Source organism: Leptonychotes weddellii, chromosome 12 (assembly GCF_054177405.1).
Source record: "Leptonychotes weddellii isolate Sample4059 chromosome 12, ASM5417740v2, whole genome shotgun sequence".
NCBI classification, from domain to species: domain Eukaryota; kingdom Metazoa; phylum Chordata; class Mammalia; order Carnivora; family Phocidae; genus Leptonychotes; species Leptonychotes weddellii.
The window spans coordinates 1062670-1083278 of record NC_138380.1 but is presented as its reverse complement, the minus strand read 5'-3'; the positions used below and the strand labels follow the sequence as shown (position 1 = coordinate 1083278).

The window sequence follows — 20609 nt, the reverse complement described above, 5'->3', positions numbered from 1 at the left end:
ATGTAAGATACATTTTAGGTGCTCCCAATAGGCCAATTATTTTACTCCTTATAGCCTCTCCACCACTGGCATGGAGCCTGGCGCGGCCTCGGTGGTCAACAAATACTTGTCGTATGAATCTCTCTTGAGAATGCGCGACAGTTCCGCGTCTCCATCTCAGGGCCCTGGTTGCCTAAGGCTGGGCCTGCATGGGGGACGCCTGAGCTGAAGGTAACGGAGCCACGCAGTGCCGCCTACGGACTCTTCCTGGACGAATGGATACCGGTGCTCCATTTAATAGTTTTCTTTTAACAATATTTACTATTTACAATCTTAACTCACATGAGCATTCAGAAGTGGGGAAAGGCAGATTTCTATACTATTAAGCAAATTCCTGTTTCTTTTAGAATATTCTCATATATTTTAATTTTTTCAGCTTTGGCTCCTTTCTCTGGCTAGCTTACAGACTCTCTCACCTTTGCTGGGATATTTGGGAATATTGCATAATCCATTCCTGGAATGCATGAGCAGTTCTGGATCCTATAAAATATTCATTCACCTTCAAAAATATTTGCACCCTGCTGTCAACGGGGACAAATGCATACGGAGTCACAGAAAGTAGCTGTTTTAATGGCACATGGTTTCCTCAAACCTCTCTTTCCGCTAAAACATTTTCTTCAAAATTATTTTCATAAGAAAGATTAACAATTTCAACATTAGCTGCTAATCCCCTTTCATTTAAAACTCTTCTGATAAAATTCTTTGCTTGTCATTCAAATAGTAAGTAATAATTATAGATTTGAGGCTTCCATCTCTGGCTTCATTAATGGTAAATTGCATGCAAGTCTGAAGCGTAAGTCCGCTTTGATACATCTCAAAATGCAATTTCCACGGCTTCCCTGGGCTATGTACAATTAATTATACAGTTAATAAGGGAAATATGTTAATGAAAGGAACATTATTCATCCAGACCACCTGCCTTTACCAAATATCTTTTGTGTGTTTCTCTTCTTTTTGTAATTTTGGTCTACAGACAGTAACAACAACCAGCAATCCCTCCCCCCACAACTGACAACGTGGCGATTTTAAATATCTGTCTGCTCGTCCGCAGCTCCTTTAATTAACACAAGTCTAAAGAAAAGATAATTCAGCTTTATGATATTTCTACTAACTTCTGCTTTTTAAGAGTTTAAAATGTCTACCCATGGCATTTTGAACTCTCGAAACAACTGTTTTCTAAGCAAGAACCCATTCCTAAGGAGTCTTAACTTCCACCAACGACACGCTGGGAGTCAGAAGGAACTTCGTGAAGACGACAGGACCGCGGTGGTCCCCCGTTCTCTCCTCCCCCATTTTAAGTCTCTGTGTTCGGCAATAAGTAAATCATTCCATCTGTAAAATCCAAGTTTGACTACAGTTTAGCGCAGACGCTGATGTTAACTTTTACAAAGAAAGTTCACATTTCTGAGACTTTAATGTGGAATAGAAGTCAGAACAGTTTAACTGGAAAAGGAAGCGTCTGACAAAGCTACGTTTCTACTTATTTTTTTAGATACTTCAACAATATGAAAGAATGTGTTTGCAAATAGTTTTACAAGCAATTTCCATGGATATAAATTAATGCACAGTCTTTATTAAATGAGAAAATCAAATTTGATTTTAGCTGCAACCATGTCCCTTTGCCCTACGAAAAATACTTAAAGCCGCAAGTTACTGAGAAATTCCATTCACGTACAAAATTCAGCAGGAAACCAAGGCTGGATTCCAAAGAGCGGACAGGAAAGGTGCGGATACAAGAGGAAACAAGTCACGAAAGGCAGTTCTAGGATAACCAAACCCTGAGAAGGCCTTCTGTTAACAAATTCGAGTAGAAAAACAGGGTCTCCCAAATAAGCAGCATCACTGGCAGCTGTGGACCTATGGGTGCCCGAGGCCCACCACATCTTTGTCAGCATCCGTAACGCAGGCTGTGCTGGCTTCTTGGAGCGCCGCAGAAGCAGGTTTTGCAGAGCTGTGTCCCCGCGCTGCGTGGCAGCAGATGTGCACGTTGCATGGCCGCCCACCCACCCTCCCGAACGGACGGTCAACTACGCAATTCCCGCAGGCAGCTCCACGTCAGGATTAGAGGGGCTGATTCTCTCAAGGGCCCACCAGCACTGCCTTCGGCGGCCGGACAGGAGCAGGCCAGGAGGAGACCGTTGTCACAGACGGCCGCAGGGGTCTGAGGGGAGACCCCCGGCCAGGGGGCGGCAGGGCCGGGTGCCTCCAGCGCCGACAGCCCCCCGTGGCAAAGCAGCGTTGGGCGCCCCGCACCCACAATGGGGACCCGCCGTGACCTCCTGAAGAAGTGCTCGGGGGGAACAGAGCGTCCCAGCGGGCGCTGCGAGGGAATCTTCTCTCCCAGGGCCCGGATGGGGAACGCTGGATCCTGTAGCAGCACGTTATTAGGACACGCTTGCAGAAATTCTCAGAGCGCTCCTTGGATCCAGAACGTCCTTGAGTTTTAATTTCCTAGAACCAACAGGCTACATGCTGTGAGCAATAAACAGGAATGGGGAATAGCCCACGGCGAAAGTGCCAGAAAACGTCTTCCCCTCTTGCTCCGGGGTGGGCGGGGGGAGACCCGAGTGTCCAGCTGCAATGTGGCGGGGACCGCGCGAGAGCGGGGCTCAGCCGTCAGCCTCCACAGCCGGGAGCCGGCGGGCCAGATTCTTCATTCAGTGCCTTCGAAATGAGGAGTTCGAAGGAGAAAAGAGAACTGAGTTGACCTATCGGAAATTATCTTCACTTTTCAGGGTGAAAAGTTAGAGATAAGACTATCAAATGTATTTTTAATCTTGTCCCCGCTCAACTGCCAATCCGACTGTGGACTGCCCGCGGCACACGCCCACGAGTTCTCAAGGTTTGATGGGTGAAGTGAGAGTGCGCTGCCAGGTGTCACACCACCCGCTCTCCTGGCCCCTCGAGCCAGCCACGGAGCCCGGAGCCACGCCTGCCAACAGCTGCCTTTATCGTCACCGTGACAGGGGTGCCGTCCGGGACTCCTCCGGGGCTGCTCGCCCTTGGCCCTGGGGGTCCAAGGCTCCGGGCAGTGCACACCCACCAACGGCTTACTTTGGACGCACAGTGTGCGAGCACTTCCTGAAGCAGGCGACCCCTTCGCCTGCAGACGGAAGGGGGAGTGTGGGAACCAGCCTGGATGACATCACCGCCTGGCGCTCTTTGACAAGAGCCTGCCACCGTTAAACGTCTTCCTCGTGGTGCAGAACGTGAAGCTGGCTCTCAGACGCGACTGTCAAGGCGGTGTGAGAGCAAACGTCAAAGCACCGTTTCCCTGCGTTCCCTTTGTTTAACTTGCTTTAAGTCTTATGTTCTCAGAGACACGAGACCTGAAGAGCCTCCCCTATGAGACACGTAAAATGCTGGATAAATGGCACAGTCAGCTTTTCATAAGATGAAGGGAAATCCTCAGAAATCCAGGATGAAGAGGAGGGTGAAGTGGTTACCTCATGACCTGAAGGCACGCCAGCCCTTGAGAGAGGGCAAGGCGTACAATTTCCTGCACCTCAGACCCAGGGTCGTGGCTTTTGCTGCCCACGTGGGGTCTTGGGGGCAACCCTGCCAGGCAGAAGGTAAGGAGGTGGATGTGGGAGCCCCCCCAAACCAGGACCCTGGGAAGACCCCATTCCCAGGGAAAGGGCTTGCTCATGCAACAAGAAAGCATGTCTGTTTCCACATGGATTTAGAATGGGAAGGCGTTTGGACCACAGGCCTCATCTAGACTGAGGCTCAAATTTACAATATGTGGGTGGTCTGAAAATATCCAGGTGAAGAACTGGATACAAAGATGGTCCCAGTTTAATGGGAGCCTAGATTGTCTGGCAAAGTGACCCCAGAACCTCTCTCAAGTTAAACACCCTCAATATGGTCTCACAAAATTCTGAAAGATGGAAGTTACAGAACCCACCAGACAACAAACTCCCCTAAGCAACTCAGCAAACACATCAAAAGCAGGATCAGATTCAGAAGAACCTAGATGACAGAAGCATTAGGCAGAAACAATCAAATAATGCATTTACAGTGATTGAAGATATTGCAGTGGGACCAAAGACAGAAATACAATATGGCAGGCAGATTCAAAAAAGAATAAAGAGATCAACCGCAAATGAAAAAGAGGCTCCTTGTAATTATCAATGCGATGGGTGATCACATATTGATTAGACGCTGCTGAAGAGAAACTGTGCAAACTGGACGACGATGCTGAAGAAACTGTGCAAAGTGGGCAACAGACCCGAGGGAGTCCCCTGGAATGCAGGGAGAAGGGGCGACAAGAGGACACGTGGAAGACACGTGGAAGAAATGTGGAAGAGCCGTGAGGGCCACGGGAGCACACATGCCCCAGATGCTGCCACGAGAGCAGAGAGCACAGATGGTCACGTGTCAGTTGTTAATGGTTTGTCCTTTCTGAGGACCCATGCACAAATGGGATTCTCCAACGGAGGAATACACTAAAGCTGGAGCGAAAGTAAGAATAAAAGAGGTCTGCACCCAGACTGGGCCCAGGAAGATCCTAGAGCAAAGGGGTAGGACGCAGGAAGAAAGTGGGAAGATCCGCAAAGGCAGCCCCTGGGCCAGTCACAAACCGCCTTCTCAACAGCTACGGCATCAAAGACAACAGGATTTTTAAAGGAATGAGAAAACGTTAACTAGACTTGGACCGTTGGCTAATCTGTTATGCAAGTGTGAGGATTAATTAAGAACATTCCCCAGCTTGTTTTCCACAGATACTCTCACCTTCTAGCGAACAAACACAAGCAAATGAACAAGTGAACGTTGCTCTTCCTGTTTTCAAGAAACCACAGCAGTCGTGTAAGGATCAAGCACAAGCCTGCACGCGGGTGCTCAGCCTGGCTGGTATGTGGTCCGGGTTTACGTCCTGACTTCCTACTTTGTCCTCCATAGATTCCAGCCCTGGGGACTGACTCAGGGCTCCCAGGAGCTGTGCTGCTGCCCGCTCTGTCTCCCGCCCACCCCAAACAGCCACTCCTCCTTGACTATGACTGTGCCCAGTAACCCGCAGGGCCCGCTCCCCTCCTCAGTCTCCCCCTGCCACCCCACGGCTTCACAAAGGATGAAGAAGTCTCCCAGCAAAAGAGCACAATTTGGCATTTGGCCGTGTCCAGTGTTTTCTAGATGTTCACCCCTCTTCACTTCAGATAGATTGTACATTTCTCGGGGGCAAACACTAATCATCTACTTCACTTGGGCACTTCAGACAGTTTTTATCCAACACCTGCTATGTCCAAGAGCTGTGCTCAATGCTAAGGACACAAAGATGAGCAAACTCAACGGATGCTTGTTCGTGTATGGATTACTTGTGGAACCACAGGCTTGATGCAACTCCAAAAACTACTTTTTAGATGGTGTTAATTTTTCACAGTAACTTGTACATACACAATCACATCGCTCCATCCTGGGCATGGAATAATCCTGCTGCCATGCATCCCCTCAAGCACTGTCTGCAAATCTGGGAGGTGTAGGGGAAACTGAATAGGCCAGACGGACGTGCATCTCTTCTTGGCTCGTCCTGTCAGGTTGATTTGAGGGAAGCCCCAGGAGGTTGCTGGGCACTCAGAAAGTGTTTCCTGTTCACATATATGTGAATGAACATGCTCCATGCCCTCTTTTGGGCATTGATTTCAATTTCTTCCCCTCATAAACGTTAACTCATAGACCTACTAACTACCAAATGTAGTGTTTGCTATTTAATTTAATTCAACAAATATAACTGGACACCTGACTTTACTTACTCAGCTTTACCCAATTTACTTACTACAGGAAGGTCTAACAAGCAGGGAGAACGTTCTGGCATCATCCTAGCATTTTAAACAGTAAAGCAGATTTTTAACAATAACACGGCAAATCACACCACCCCATCAAAAAAATAATAAATCCATGCCTCCCAATAAATACTGAACAACAGAAACGACACTCTTTACCTTGTGTCAAAACCACGCTAACGAGAGTCGCCCATGTCCCAGCTGCCTAAGGCACCTCCAGGTGCCTGCAGAGCTGCCTTCTCCCAGAGTAACAGCGATGGGCCAGAGGCTTGGCTCGGAAAAGGAAACGTGAGCCATGCCTGGAAGGAGGAGGCTCCATGAATGGTTTAGCAGCTGCTCCTGGTCCTGGCACAGCTCTGGGGGTGCAGAGCCTGGCATGGGCAGTAGTCCTGATTGCTCAGCCCCTGCAGTGCATGGGGGACATGACAGAAACGGGAAAGACTGAGGCCTGTCATCTGCTTCAAGCTACAGAAGACACGGGGTAGTTCAAACACGAGCACTTGTCACGGGCTCATTGCGTTGCCTGCCTTCCTGCATAGAAGCCCCAACCCCCAGGACTCAGGGCATCACTGTATTTGCAGAGGGGGTCTCAGGGAGGTAGTGAAGGTAAAATGAGGTCACGAGGATGGGCCCTGACCTGGTATGACGGGTGTCCTGATGAGAGAAGTTCAGGAACACGCAGAAGGACAGCCGTGTGAGGACACAGGGGGAAGACAGCTGTCCCCAAGTGGGCGAGAGCGGCCCTGCCCACACCTGGATCTAAGACCTCCAGCCTCCAGGATGTGAGGAAGAACAGCTCTGCTGTTTCAGCCCCCAGGACAGGTCCCCCGAGGTCCAAAGACCCTGCAGCAGCCAGGCACTCATGCTTCCAGGCCACTCTTCTCACTGATGTCACTGGGCAGGTTATTTTTAGAAACTGAAACGATGCGCCTTGCTTGGCTCACAACACTGGTGTGTCATTCCCACGCACAGGAGACACACGTCCTGAGGCACGGAGCCTGCTGCCTTCCAACTTGCGGGCGCCAATCTCGGTCACGGGTGACTTTTCAGAGGGTTCTCCTTTGTTGTTCTTACGCAAACTTTATCCAGATCAGTCAATAGCAGTGCCTCTCTCACGGCAAGGTGGAGGGGGGGCGGGGGGAGGCGCTCCTTGGCCACACAGAGAAGAGACGAGAGTCACTTGGTTTCCTTACGGTGTCGAGGGCGGTACGCTCTTGTTGCTGTCCGCGGTTCGTGCTGTGTAAATGTGCAGAACTTGCCCTTGGCGGGCTTCAGAAACTGGTGGCCCTGCAGCCCTTGAGGGATACTTCTGAGGCCATTCTTGGAAGGAAGGATAAATAGCTCCCAAATGTAGGAAAAGTTGCTCAATCTTATGCACAAGAGAAATGTAAACAAAAATTGCCTTAAAATAGCATTTTCCACATACCAGTGGCAAAGATGAAGGGTGGCCAGTACCCAGGGCTGAGGAGGGTCTGGGGACGCAGGCACCATTTTCCACATAGTTGGTGGGAGTGTCAGTTAGTCCAACATTTTGGCAGGAAGTTTGCTTATGCCTCTCAAAATAAATGAAAGGCATCCTCCTCTAGGGTCTTCTAGAAATTTAGCCTACAATTATTTCCACATATGCTGTTTGAAGTGGCGAAATTTGAAAATTGCATAAATCACCCTGAGCAGTATAAAATAAATATGTTATAGTACATGGAATAACAGAAATACATGGGTCTGTGAAGATGAGCAGAGTTGAGTCACGGATGCTCCCATGGAGCCATGTCCCAGACACCGTGTCAGGTGGAGGACGGTGTTCGGTTCTGAGTAGCTACGACTTATCTGTCACAAAAAAACCTACAAATAGTGTTGGCTCTGGGGGAGGGGCTGGTCCCCTCACCGTGAGGATGGCCGCCACGGTGCCATGGGTGCTCGCCCGGCCTCAGAGAGCAGGGCCAGGGATGGAATGCCATGGAACCGTGTCCTTTCAGAAAGACTAGGATGTACTGGTTTTCAGGATGAAGGTGCCCAAGGCCACGCCAGCAGCCCCATGGGCTCCCGCTCCGCCACGCCAGCCCAGTGTCCGAGCCTCTCCAGCCAGCCTTCCTAGGTGAGCAATGACTCGTGCCATCCAAATATGAAGGAGCGTTAAGCCGAGGAGGCTGGTGGGACAGGAATGGTCAGAGGAGCTGCCACTCAAAGTGCAGACGTTGGAAGTCAAGGCTCCAGAATGAATGTGGGGCACGCAGGAGGCGGGTGCTGGTGGTGAGGTGGGCGCAGCGGGGCTCTGCCCCGTGCAAGCCTTCTGCAGCCCTCGGTCCCCAAACCTCCTGCTGCAGCTCGTTCCCTCTGTTTTCGATGACATGCGGCCTTTCTGCCGTATTCCTGGTGCTGGGACATTCATTCTCACAGCGCTCGTCCTGTGGTCTTTGTCTGTGAAGTGAGCACACGTCAGTTCCCACTGCATGGCTTCTGGACAGTGGCTGTTACACAAACGGTCAGTGATGCTCATTCCTGCCTCATCGTCTCCAAGGATAAAGGGGATGCAAGGGTCACAGTCCTTACCTTCGACATGGACGCGGATGTATTTTTAAGAGGCCATTCAGCACTGTTTTCCTGAATTAGGTTCTCTATTCCTTACATCATAATGGAGACAGCATTAGGCCAGCTTTTTCCCAATGTCCACACTCCCTGAACTCAGGAGAGAAGTGAAGGAGAGTGCTGTAGATGGGGCAGACATGCCCTCACGGCTGCTCGTGGCTCCTCCCCCTGCATGCGCTCTCACACCTGCTTCACGGCAGGCTCGTGGCCATCAGTGATTCTCAGGACAGTGACCTGCTCTCGGCATCTACAAAGCAGCCATGCTCAACTTCTGAGGCAAATGTGATACGGAAACAGACCTCTTTAAAAACTAAATTCAAAGGTGATTCTTGACCTTACCCACAGCGTTCTCCCCTCACATACTCAAGATGTGACGATGTTTCTAACAGTTTCATAAGGTCAGCTTCACGGGATCCCGTGTTTCTTGGAGTTCTGCACTTAGCCCTCATTCAACACTGCCAAGCTCCCATGCAAACATTTCTTCAGAAACCTGCCAGGTTCCTGATGCAGGTGCCTCCTCATGGTCCTGCTCCCAGCTGTCCCATGCCTCTTGCAAATGCACAGCGTCCCCACTCCCCACCCGGCCCTGCGCTCCCCACGGCTCCAGGACCATGTCTGACCCAGATCCACTGCCCTCTCCCTCTGCTCACTGAAGGGTGAGGTCCATGAACCTGGCCTCCCAGGACCCCGTTCTCGAGCGGACCCCTCGGGGTCCCAGCAGGGCAGCTCTGATGCCCCGGGTCTGCGCAGGAAGACCAGCTCCTGGGAGGGGCCAGAGAATTCCTTCGTGGTTCCCTGCCCTGGCCTCTCCTCTCACATCCCGACCCCGTGGTGTCTCCAGGCCTCGGTCAACACATGCTCCCCTGAGTCACTTCTCGGGGGGTTGTTCACCAACCCTGGGCCCCTTGACCAGGGGTATTAGTCAGGCCCTCCCCTTGGGCATGTGGGGCTGGCTCAGCCTCTTCCCCATGAAGGCTGCCCGGGAATGAGTGCCTAGTTTCATCAGTGGTGTCACCATGGAGTAATGGCCTGCGACCCCCACTCCTGACCCCCCATCAGCAAAGTCCTTCTTTCATGCAAAGCCCTGGGCCACTTGTTTCCTCTCTGAGGGTCCTGTTGCTTGCTAGGTGGAGCACTTATTTCTAGAATTCTATTCCTATAGCTTCCAGGCAGGAGATCACAGTGCCTTGCACAGGTAGCCCAGGACTCTACTGTGGAGAGTGACCAGATCCAAGGAGGCTCCGCCCCCAGGTGAGCTTCACCCTAGGTCAACCTGCTTTCCAGGTCAGCCCCGCCCCCAGGTCGGCTCCACTGTAGGTCAGCCCCACCCCCAGGTTCTAGATCAGCCCCGCCCCCAGGTCATCTCCACTGTAGGTCAGCCCTGCCCCCAGGTTCTAGATCAGCCCCGCCCCCAGGTCAGCTCCACTGTAGGTCAGCCCCGCCCCCAGGTTCTAGGTCAGCCCCGCTCCCAGGTCAGCCGCTCCTGCCACTACTGTGGAGTGAGGGGTCAACATTTGGCTATTTAACTTCCCATGCCACTGATTGCTTCAAACACTCTCTCCATCCTCTGCTGAAGACAGCGCTCCCATCTTGCACCCTGGCCGCGGTGACTCGGCCAACTCCCTCCTGACTTTGTGGGACGCTCCTTGCTTCCGCCCTGTTGTCCAGAGGTAAACAGCCTTGCCGTGGATTCCATCACACCCGTAAGTTCAGACGTCGCATCTGCATGGCACACTCGTGGAGCAGCTGGTTCCTGGGATGTGCCTGGACCTCGCATAATTTATCTGATGGTCTTTGAATCCTTAGCATGTAGTTCAGGAAGATCATCATGTAGCTGTCTGATAAACATGAAAGTTTCCTCACGGAGGGTCGGGCTGATGATCACCCGAGAATTATCTTCCTTGTCGCCTTAATGAATTAGAAGGTCAGGCATTCCGGCACGTTCTGAGGTTGTGACATGCGCAGGTTTCTACCGGCTGTGCTATGGAGGGAGGGGACACTTTGTGAACCAGTAAGGAGAGTGCCACTTCCTGCTGCCCGGGACTCCGTTCTAACCACGGCATGCTCCGTGGCCTGCCCCGTGAGAATGGACTAGTGTCAGGGCCTAAAAGATGAGTCCCTTAGTGGGTGAGAGCTTTTGTAAAAATGCTGAGTTGTTCGCTTATGCTGTGTGGCTCCAGGCCTCTGGGCTCTGCACCAGCGGAAGTGCTTGGGATGAAGATAAGCATGGGGTGGACAGAGCTCCTGAGCCCGTCTGTCATGTGGGGTCAGAGGACAGAGAGTCAGGCCTCCTGCACGAGCAGAAAGTGCTCAGAGCCGCCCCCCGCACACACACGCAGGTCGACTGTGCACAGGCCGTGAGAGCAGAGGCCGGGCAGGGAACCGTGAAGGAATTCTCTGGCGGCTGTGGTGTGGGAACGTGGGAAGGGGCAGGTGGACGTGGCGAGACGGTGCGAGCTCAGAACAGGGAAGGGGCCTCACCAGATTCCCACGCTGCTGTGGCTCCTGGATCTTGGGCTCCAGCCTCCAGGACGGTAGGAAGCCCGTTTCTGCTGTTAAAGCCGCCAGTTTGCGGTGGTTCCTTATGGCGGCCTAAGTGGACAAAGCTGCTGGGGGCTGTGGTCCAATTTCACCGGCTTATATTGTCGGTAAATAAACATATAAGGAAACTTTCCACAAAAAAATAAATGTTTAAAGACCACAAACATGACCCTTGGAGCCTGTCCCACATTGACACTTGGGACACAGACTGGAGGGGAATGTTGCCTCCGCGTCACGGAGCCGCGAGATGGGCTCTGCCTGCCATCTCCGAACACTCTGTCTCCAGGAGAGTCACGGCCAACAGCCTGCTGCTTTAGCTCTGCAAGCACGAAGCAGCGGACGCGTGCGGCCTGAGGGTCCAGGAGCACGGTGTTCTTCTGCCTTCAGGAGACAGCGGTAAACAGGGTGAATTATGAACGTCTCTCTTAGTAAAATCAGACACCAGGCACGCATCGCAGGGCAGCACACCGCCCCTCCATGTGCGGCCCTCCAAGGACGACACTGGGTCTGGGGAAGACAGGACAGGGAGCCGGACAGGCAGGAGCAAGTGCCTACGGCAGGGCCCCCCAGAAGCGCTCTGAGCCCCCACCTCTGCCCCCGTCACCGTCAAGTACGAGCAGCAAGTGAGGGACCTCTGACTCCCCAAACCACGCCGTGTGATCCGCAACGGAGGGAAGACGCCACGACGGTCTCCTGGTCAGGGGCTGAACGATGGCGGTGCACACAGCAGGTGCTCGCCGATGCGCATTCCACCAGTGAAAACAGAGTGCCCGGGGCAGAACCCCTCGCGTGGTTAGGCATGTGTGTGGGTGCACTTGCTCACCTCACTTAACCGGGAGGACGGAGTCGGCGGCGCCCTGACGCTGGGCTTTCACCCTGCCGGTCAGCTGCCCGACCAGGTCGGCCTTGGGTGTGTGGCGGGAATCCCGGGCCGTGTGCGTGGGTGGGAGGGGCGCTGTGAGTGCCCCCCCCCCCCCGCTCTCGCTCCCCTCCCACAGACGGTCTGAGCCGTGATTCCCGACGGAGAGGACCTCGGGCCTTACCAGGACCATGTGGCCGGTGGAGATGTCCATATTGGACTGCACGGGCTCCTCGGACCAGGACGACGTGCTGCTCCGTGCGGATGGGCTGGGCATCGGCCCGTCGCTGAACTGGGACGAGACGCTGTTGATGCGGGACGTGTGCGGGGCCTCCGGGCGCTCGGACGTGCGCACGGCCATGCGTTGCCGACACAGCTCCTGGCAGACAGCGAGGGCAGGTTAGCGCCGCCCCACGGCCTCGGCCTCCCCCAGCCCTGCCCGACCCGAGAGCCAAGGGGCAGACGGGGCCCGCCCCGAGGCCATGCGTGCACGCGCACACGCACACGGATATCCCACATGCACACACAGAGACCACACACATACACACGTGTACACACGCGTAGTGCGGACACAGACACACAAACGCGCAGATTCGGGGCAAAGGGCACTGGACCCGCCGTGTGGTGACGCCGGACTATCCTGGAACAACGCAACGTGCAGGCTGAGCTAGCCGACTTTCCTTCCTTTCTAGAACACCGGTCACAGTGGGAGGGACAGGGTTTTACACCGTGCTCTGAAACTGGCACCAGGCTCAGGTGTTCGGGAAAAAAAAACACCTCGTTTTGTTTCTTCCCTTTTTTCCCCAAACAACACCCAAACTGATGAGAGCTCACATGAGAGAGGACAGATAAAATCACATGGAAAAAGGGAGTATGTGGTTTAATGGAAAAGGATTTGCTTCTCTGCCCAGACCCCCAAAGACAAAGTCTCTAGACGTAAAGGAAAACCTCAGTATGACAGCCGAACGGAGCTGCTGTTGGGTCCCTACAGGGTCCTGGCCAGCCCCACGCAGGGCAGCGGTATTTGAACACGCGGGTGGGAGCGGCGCTCAGAAGCAAGGGACCCCGGTGTTGCCATGTACTAGCTCCTGGCTGTCACCGGAGAGTCAGCCGGGACCCCCCAACTTCTCACTGGCGAAATACCTGCATCCTGAGCTGATGAAATCCAGCCTTTTGCCCCTGAAACGATCACTGTAACCTGAGCCACCAAAATAAAATGATAGCAAGAAAACCTCCGTAAGAGACTCTGAGCCAAGAGAGGAAGTAAAAATGCATTCACGGGGAAAGATGCTGGCGAGCTGCACGGCTGCTGGGTGCTCCTCCCTTCCCCGGGGGTGGCACTCAGGGAGGGCTGCCCCCGCTGTCCCCACCAGCTCAACGCACCCCAGGGTGCTGGCTAAAGCCCTGCGGAACCCTAACACACGTTCCTTATCCTTCACGCAGCTGCCCTTCTCCTTGGTGTTAAAGACCTTCCTCAGGCATCTGCCACCATAGAGAAAAGACCCCTCTCTCAGCGCAGCTCCCCTGGGAGGCACGGCTCGGGCGCCTGGAGCCAGACAGTGCATACCGCCCGGGACAGGTCCACGGAGGGGCCCCTCCGCCCGCCAGAGCAGCGGGTCTCATGGAGCAGGGCTGCGGGCATCCTGAAGAGACAGGTGAACTTTATACAAAGGGCTGCCGTGCGGGCCATGGAAGGGAAGAGGGAGAAAGCCAGGCTGCACTTCTGCTGGGCCCCCCACCGTCCTCAGGGTTTGCCGGCTCACGCATGGTGTTCAGACAACGGGTTTGTTTAAAAAACCCAGCCAGATTTGCTCAAAATCTTAAAAACCAACCAACCAACCAACCCCAGACACGGTGGGTAATTCTAACCAGGTACGTGGTACTAGTAACCACTTCTTTCCCCTGGATGCACGTGGGATGTTACTTGATTTTGGAGAAAGCAGACCAAATGACGTTTCTGCACCAACTGCTATGGTTTCACATAGTTCATCTGCAAGAATAAATAGTAACTCCAACCGAAGCATAAAGATAACTCCGGCATTGGCCAGGAGAGCGCAGAATGTGTCCTCCGGGAAGGAGCACCTTTGGGGAGGAAGGTTTGGGATGGTTGAGATTTAGTCACTAAGAAGCAAATGTCACACCAGCTAGGGTCACACCAGCCAGGTGACCGCCCTGCGACTGTGTGGGGGGGATGGGAGGATGGCCACAAGCCCCGGATTCCCGTTCTTCCCTCTGCCGGTGGAGGGGAGTACGTACGGCGGGCCCCCACGCAAGGTCTCGGAGCCCGAGTGTGTCCACTTGAAAAATGGAAGCACCAGTCTCGTTACCGAAAGACAACCATGTGGTGCCCGCTACAGAGAAAGTCATCAGCAGATATTAGTGCAATAAAATTAAAATTCTCTAAACCAGAACAAACTCTCAGGGGCTCGGCGAGTTCAAAGGTATTTCCAAAGAAAGCTCAGAATTTTGGAGTTGAAGAGGCAGCAATCGTCCACGCAGACCTCCTTGTCTGACAGGTGACTTCGTGGCTGACTGGACGCGCTGCAGGGCCCCATGGGGCTGCGACCTGGGGCCGAGCGCTCCACAGCGTTACTCAGTGCTGGCGCTCCTTGTAGGTCTTTCTTTAGAAAAATGAAATTCTTAAAAACAGAAGGAAGGTTCCAAGAAGAAACAGTCCCCAGCCTGTATCCAACGGCAGTGCACAACCCCCCCTCCCCAGGCACCTTGGTTCGAGAGTGGCCCCCCGAGAGTGTGGCCGTCACCCGAGTGTGGCCTAGAGTGAGGGCACCGCTTGGGGAGGGCCCCTCACCTGCAGAGCTGGAGCGTCTCTGAGTCGAGGAGGCCCACGGCCTCCCAGAGAGGCCAGGCCTCTTCCGTCACACCCTTACATACCGGTAAAGGTAGGCGCCCCTGCTCGGGTGGACCTTGGCGTCGGACTGACAGCTATCCCGTTTCTGCATGATGAGCATACGAGCCGCTGAGATAAGGACTGTCTGGAGGCAGAAGTGATGACGGGTTTACTGACAGGAGGGTTAGGTTGGAAGTGGGTTCTTGGGTTTGAAGTCACTGTGCATTTGAGGCCTGTGAGGCCCCTGCCTCTGTGGGCAGCTGCCCGCAGCTCTCTTTCCCGCCGTTCCCAGCCAGGGTGCTGTTCTGGGCTTTCCGAGGGCCGGGAGGCGGCCGGATGCCAGGGAGACGTGCACAGCGGGGTCTTCAGGGCTGTCCTAGCAGAGACTCCGCCTAGAAACCAGGGCTCAGGAGACCCGCGCTGTGACACATTTGCCCTCTCCTTCTCCTTGGATTCCAGGAAATTACTCCCCTGTTCCAGCACCTGAGGGACAATGCCTCACTCCGGTCCTGGCTTCGGCACCTACGGGCTGTGTGACCGCGGACAAAGCACCTAGCCTCTCTGAGTCCCGGTTTCCTCATCTGTGAAACCAAGCCCGTGGTCCTGGGAGGACTGAGGAAGGTCACGGGCTCAGAACTCGCCCTCAGCACCGCCTGGCCCATGACTAGCGAGTGCTAAGCCGCCCAGCTCTGGCTATGCGCACGAATCAGTCCCAGGCACCAGGAAGGACTGCGGAGTAGGACCAGCAGGGCCCTGAGCCCCCCGCACTCATGGCCCAGCCCAGAGCTCCCCGACGTCTGTGGGGTGTTTCGGGGGGATGGGAGCTGGTGGGCGGGGGCCTCCAGGGTGAGGCGCTGCAGATATGCGGGGGTCGTCCGGAGGGGACGGAGTCAGCGGCAGGACTGAGGGAGAAGAGGGGCCCCGCGGTCGTGCTCCGTCGGGGTCAGCTTCCTGGGAGCGCGAGGTGGAGCGCCGGCCGTCTGTCTGTCTGGTCAGCAGTGCAGTTGTTGGTGTGGTTTCCTGCGCAGTCGAGGCTCCGAGGGAAGCTGCCATTCACAGCCCACCCGTGCCCCCCGGCTTCCGACGCGTCCAAAGAGAATTTCACCTGCCATTTGCGCCTCCCTGTGTCCGGGCCGCTGCTGAGGCGCGAGCTCGCGTGACTGAGGTTCCTATGGGACCAGCCCCGCATCTCAGGGTCTGCTCTGGTAGCTTCTGTTGGGCTGGGGTCTGAAGGAGCAGCCGTCCTGTGACCCTGGGCAAGCTGCGTGCCTTCTCCTGCCTCATCTTCCTAATCTGAGACGCGGGAAGGAACGGCGGGCAGGCACCACGTCGCAGGGTTGGGGCAGGTCATCTCACTAACACAAGCTGCGGGCTCACGACGAGATGAGGGTGCCGGGAGCACACGGCCCCTGCTCCGCGGACTGTGGGGGGCAAGCCCCGGCCCCGGGGTCTCCCTCCAGGCCGGACACAACGAGGCCATGCCCGTCCATCTGGGACAAAACCAGAGGCTCCTCCCGGAAATGCCCGCCGGGAGGGGACACACACCAGCTCGCTGCCTCTTGGGGGACCCTGACTGTGAGCCCCCACTGGTGGAAACTGCATCCTCCTCTCTGCCCTGCTGCCCTCTCTGAGGAACCACCAGAGGTCCCTTTAATTAGTGCTTTCGGTTAATTATGGTTTGTAAAGAAATAATAGAAATCCTGTATTCTGACCTGTCTCTGTGTTACTACTTTAAAATTGAAATTTCCTGAGGACAATCAAACTTCTTTTTAAAAGACAAGATGCAGGGGCGCCTGGGTGGCTCAGTTGGTTAAGCGACTGCCTTCGGCTCAGGTCATGGTCCCGGAGTCCTGGGATCGAGTCCCACATCGGGCTCCCGGCTCAGCGGGGAGCCTGCTTCTCCCTCTGACCCTCTCCCCTCTCATGCTGTTTCTCTCTCAATTAAATAAATAAATAAAATCTTAAAAAAAAAATTTTAAAAGACAAGATGCAGACTGCAACCTGACCCAGTTGTGGTCTGGTCAGAGTCAGGTGCAGGGTCAGGGTCAGGGTCAGGCGCAGGGTCAGGGTCGGGCGCAGGGTTGGGTTTGGGCACAGCATCAGGTTCGGGCGCAGGGTCGGGTGCAGGGTCAGGGTCCTGTGCTGTGCCCACCCTCTCAGCAGAGCTGTCTGGGGAGAGGGAGAGCCTCTGCCCTCCCCCCAGACCAGAAAGTTCCACTGGTCTGTAGGCAACACCACACCCTTCATGTAAAAGTCTCATCTACACCTAAAAAGGCAGTCGCAGTCCACAAAGAGACATGTGGAGGTGCAACCCCTCTGCCCCCTTAGGGGATGGGGTGGGCATAAACACTTACTTAGAATGTAAACTGAAGTTTGTAGCATTAGTTCCCGTTACCTGGAAATGCGATCAGACCCCAGTGCTCCCTGCCTTTCCTGCCCTGCGTTTACCGTCTGGCTTGTGGGGGGGCCCATGCAGAACAGAGCAGACTCGGTCCGCCACGACAAACACCGCATCACCGAGCAACAGTCTGTGACATACAGGGCCGTGGCCACCCACGGGGAGCGTTTCACTTGAGCGAAAGCTCGACAGACAACACAGGCATGCTCCGGAAGGACTTGGAGGCCGGCCCAGGGCCGCCTGAAATTTCTCTGATTTATGATCCTGGCAGCAAGCAAAACGGGGATCCCCAACACCTGCAACGCAGGTCCCCGTGGCCGGGTTATGGATGCCGTGAAAGCAGATGCAGGCCCATCGGGGGTGGGGGGGCGTTCGCCACGAGGGTGTGAACCCAGTCAAATCATGACACCCCTCACCCTGGAGGCCAGGACCTCCTCGGGGACCCCGGCACACCCTGTGCAAGGCAGGCCTTGTCCTGAACACCACAGAGATCTTTCCCAAGTGCATCTTCATTTGGCTGGAGATGGATGTGCCGTGCCTTCCAGCCCCTCATTAAAAACTAAAACTCTTACCAGGTTGAAGACCCAGACCAACCCCACTTTAATTTTTTAAAATTACGATCAGGGTAGCACCACATTAATGAAAATGGCATTCAGCTTGACCACCTCGAGTTTATAAGACAATTACCATCTTCGTGTCGTGATTCATGGGATTCAACCACCAAGAGGCAGTTAATTACGAAGGAAGAAGAAAGGCGGGTCTCATCAAATGGATCTTTTAGTCACAGACCCACACGTGGGGTCAAGCAGCCAGTCACATTAGCCCCTTCAAATGGCTCCCTAGTGGGCCGCACTCGCTCAGAAGGTGCCGAGCACTCGAGAGCCACACCTACTCGGGGCCTCTCCCGCCCCTGAGAGAGCTCACTGCGGGTTCACGACTCACTCCCCCGGGGAGCTTCACCTAGTCGCTTTCCTTTTCTCACCCAAGGGGAAGAAAACGCCAATACAGGTGTGAATTAGAGATTTGTTCTCCAGAGAGCAAAAGGGAAGTCGCTTACTCTGAGACTCTCCTGCTCTGGGGACGGGTTTCCCATCTTTCTGGAGAGACCGGCCGTCTCTGCATCTCTGCTCTGCCCCTTAGTCGGCCCCCCACCCCGCCACCAGGTGTGAAGAACGTCCTCGAGGAAAACAGATGCAGACCATTTCATGCTCCCGAGGAGAAGGTGCACGCACAATAATGAGACGACAACAGGGTGTCGCAGGTGACCTCCCCACGGCAGCTGTCCACGGCCAACGAGCACGCGTCCTAGACCACCAGTGTCTCAGGGAAAATCCCATGGCGGGAAGAGAAATCCATCGGTGGTGGAGAGCACAGGCCCAAGACAGACCCCAGTCCGCGTGAAGACCCGTCGCAGACGTGACCGGGGGGCCGAAGGCAACGGCTGCAGGCCCAGACCAGGTAGTCTGAATCCCGCTCCGCCCCTGCTGGCTGCATGGCTTGGGATGAGGTGCCCGACTCTCCCTGTGTCCCAGTTTGGGGACTGCGCAGCGTTGGCAGGGCAGGTTCCAGGCGCGGGTGCGGATGAGGCCCTGAGCACTGCGCTGGCCCGTCCCAGCCGCCAGGCTGCAGGGCTTCCTCGTCCCTGGGTGCCGAGGGGGTTGCACAGCCAGCAGGGCAAGTCAGGACACCAGGCCAGGCCCCACTGCCTGGACGCTGCCCCTGCCGGACCACGGCACCACGGGCCACGTGGAACCTCGTTGACGACGGACCGCCGTCTTCAGCGAGGGAACTCTCCCCACCCTTCCCATAGCAACCAGAGTAACAGGATTTCTAAAAAAGAAAACAACAGTGTTTTCAGGCCCCTAAACTTTAAGGGTTCGATCACAAAGTAGACACGTGAAGCTTGTGCCAGGCTATTTAAAATACCCTTCATTTGTCAAGAAAGGCAAAAACATGAGTGGCTGCACCCAGGTGTCCACAAACTCTCCAAGGAAATTCAAAGCGTCAGTCTCTGTGCAGCGTGGGACAGCCTCCAGGGTGTCCAGAGCCCGCCGCCCACGGCCCCCGCCAGCCCCCACCCCCAGGCCCCGGGGCAGGACCCCTCTGAGCAGAGCCAGCCCAGAGAGCTCCACGTTCTCAGGGTACAGGACTGCTTGCCACGTCTCGACCCCACAGCCACCACCTCCCGTAAAGCCGAGGCCCTGGGGTATCTCTGCAGAGCCTCAGAGTATTTCGTACTTCTTTGTAACACAATTTGCAAAAAAATAAGTTGAATAGGATTCTGGGGGCAGAAATCCATCCACACACATAATAATGCAAATGTCTCACTTCTCAAATCTTTATCTGATGGGGGAAAATTGCAGAGAGTGGGAATCGCTCTGAGAGAAAAGACCTGTCATTCCCAAATTCTGCCAAAAGAAAGACCAAGACGACAAAGGCTTAAGAAAAACCGCTTTGTACCTTTCAAGGAACAATCGGGACAAAGCAGCGCACTGCCTAAGTGTGTCCACAAAGGGCGGCTGGAGTTCTAGGGTTCTTTGGAGAGCATAATTTGTGGTAACAGGGCAGAACTGAGGGGTACCGCACAAAGCCGCTGGAGCAGGAGGGGCGGCTCATTAGGGTGGGCCGGGGAGGGAGAAAGGCCAATTACTTTCCAGGCTGCATAAAACACTGAGCGAGCACACTGAAAAGGAGCCGGCCCTCTCTGGGGAGGGACCCGTCTCCAGCTCAGAGGGCACCACAGAATCCCACCAATAGAGCACAAACAATGGCGCACAAAGCACCCACAGGGCGGCCTGGCCGGGGACGGCTGGTGGACGGGGCGGCGGCGAGCTGCCCGTGTAACGCGGAGGCCGGGGAGCTCACCGTGCGGGGAGGTCTTTATCACAGATGCCCCCGACGCAGAAGCGAACACAGGGGGAACCCAGAAGGGCACCCGAGATCCTAACGGAGACTCTCTGCCCGCGGCGGGGACAACAGGCGGGTTTATTTCCTTTTTTCTTCTAAATTATGCACGTGTGACTTTTGTAATGAGGAACACCAAAACAAGGGTGTTTAAAATACGGAAAATTTTTCACCCAATAGGACTGAGACTGAGTGAAATGTTTAGAACGTATGTGTGGGGAAAAGTATGGGAGAAAATATCCCAGATGTCAAAGTGGCTCCAAGGTCGCATTAAACAAAAAAGGCACATAAAAAAAGAAATGCCGCGTCTGATCACCTCTTCCGTCCACAGCGGATTTGTTAAGGCAGGTTGTTACTTCGCCGCAGAAGTGAGTGGGGCCTAGGAGGGCCTGCCGCACAAGGCGGGCCAGTGGGGCTGGGCCGCGGAGACAGGAACTCTCCATGTGGTTTACGGGAGCTATTTTACAAGGAGTCTCACCATAAATAGCTCATCTGAGTAGGACGAGCTTGGGACGTGCTGGAAGGGCTCTCCCCAACATCACAGGATACCGGGGGGATGCTGGAGGGCACCAGGGGATCCCGGGGGGACACGGGGGGACACTGGAGGGACACGGGGGGACACATGGGGGGACACCAGGGGGGCACGGGGGCGAC

At 54.8% G+C, this 20609-nt stretch overlaps 1 protein-coding gene across 1 annotated transcript in view; it reads right to left on the bottom strand.

Moving 5' to 3' along the window:
- PTPRN2 (protein tyrosine phosphatase receptor type N2) overlaps positions 1–20609 on the bottom strand; it is a 715790-nt gene that overhangs the window by 76989 nt on the left and 618192 nt on the right. Inside the window, exon 14 of the mRNA XM_081800880.1 lies at positions 11990–12184. Within this exon, the coding sequence (XP_081657006.1) occupies positions 11990–12184 (195 nt within the window). The remainder of the gene's footprint in view (positions 1–11989; positions 12185–20609) is intronic.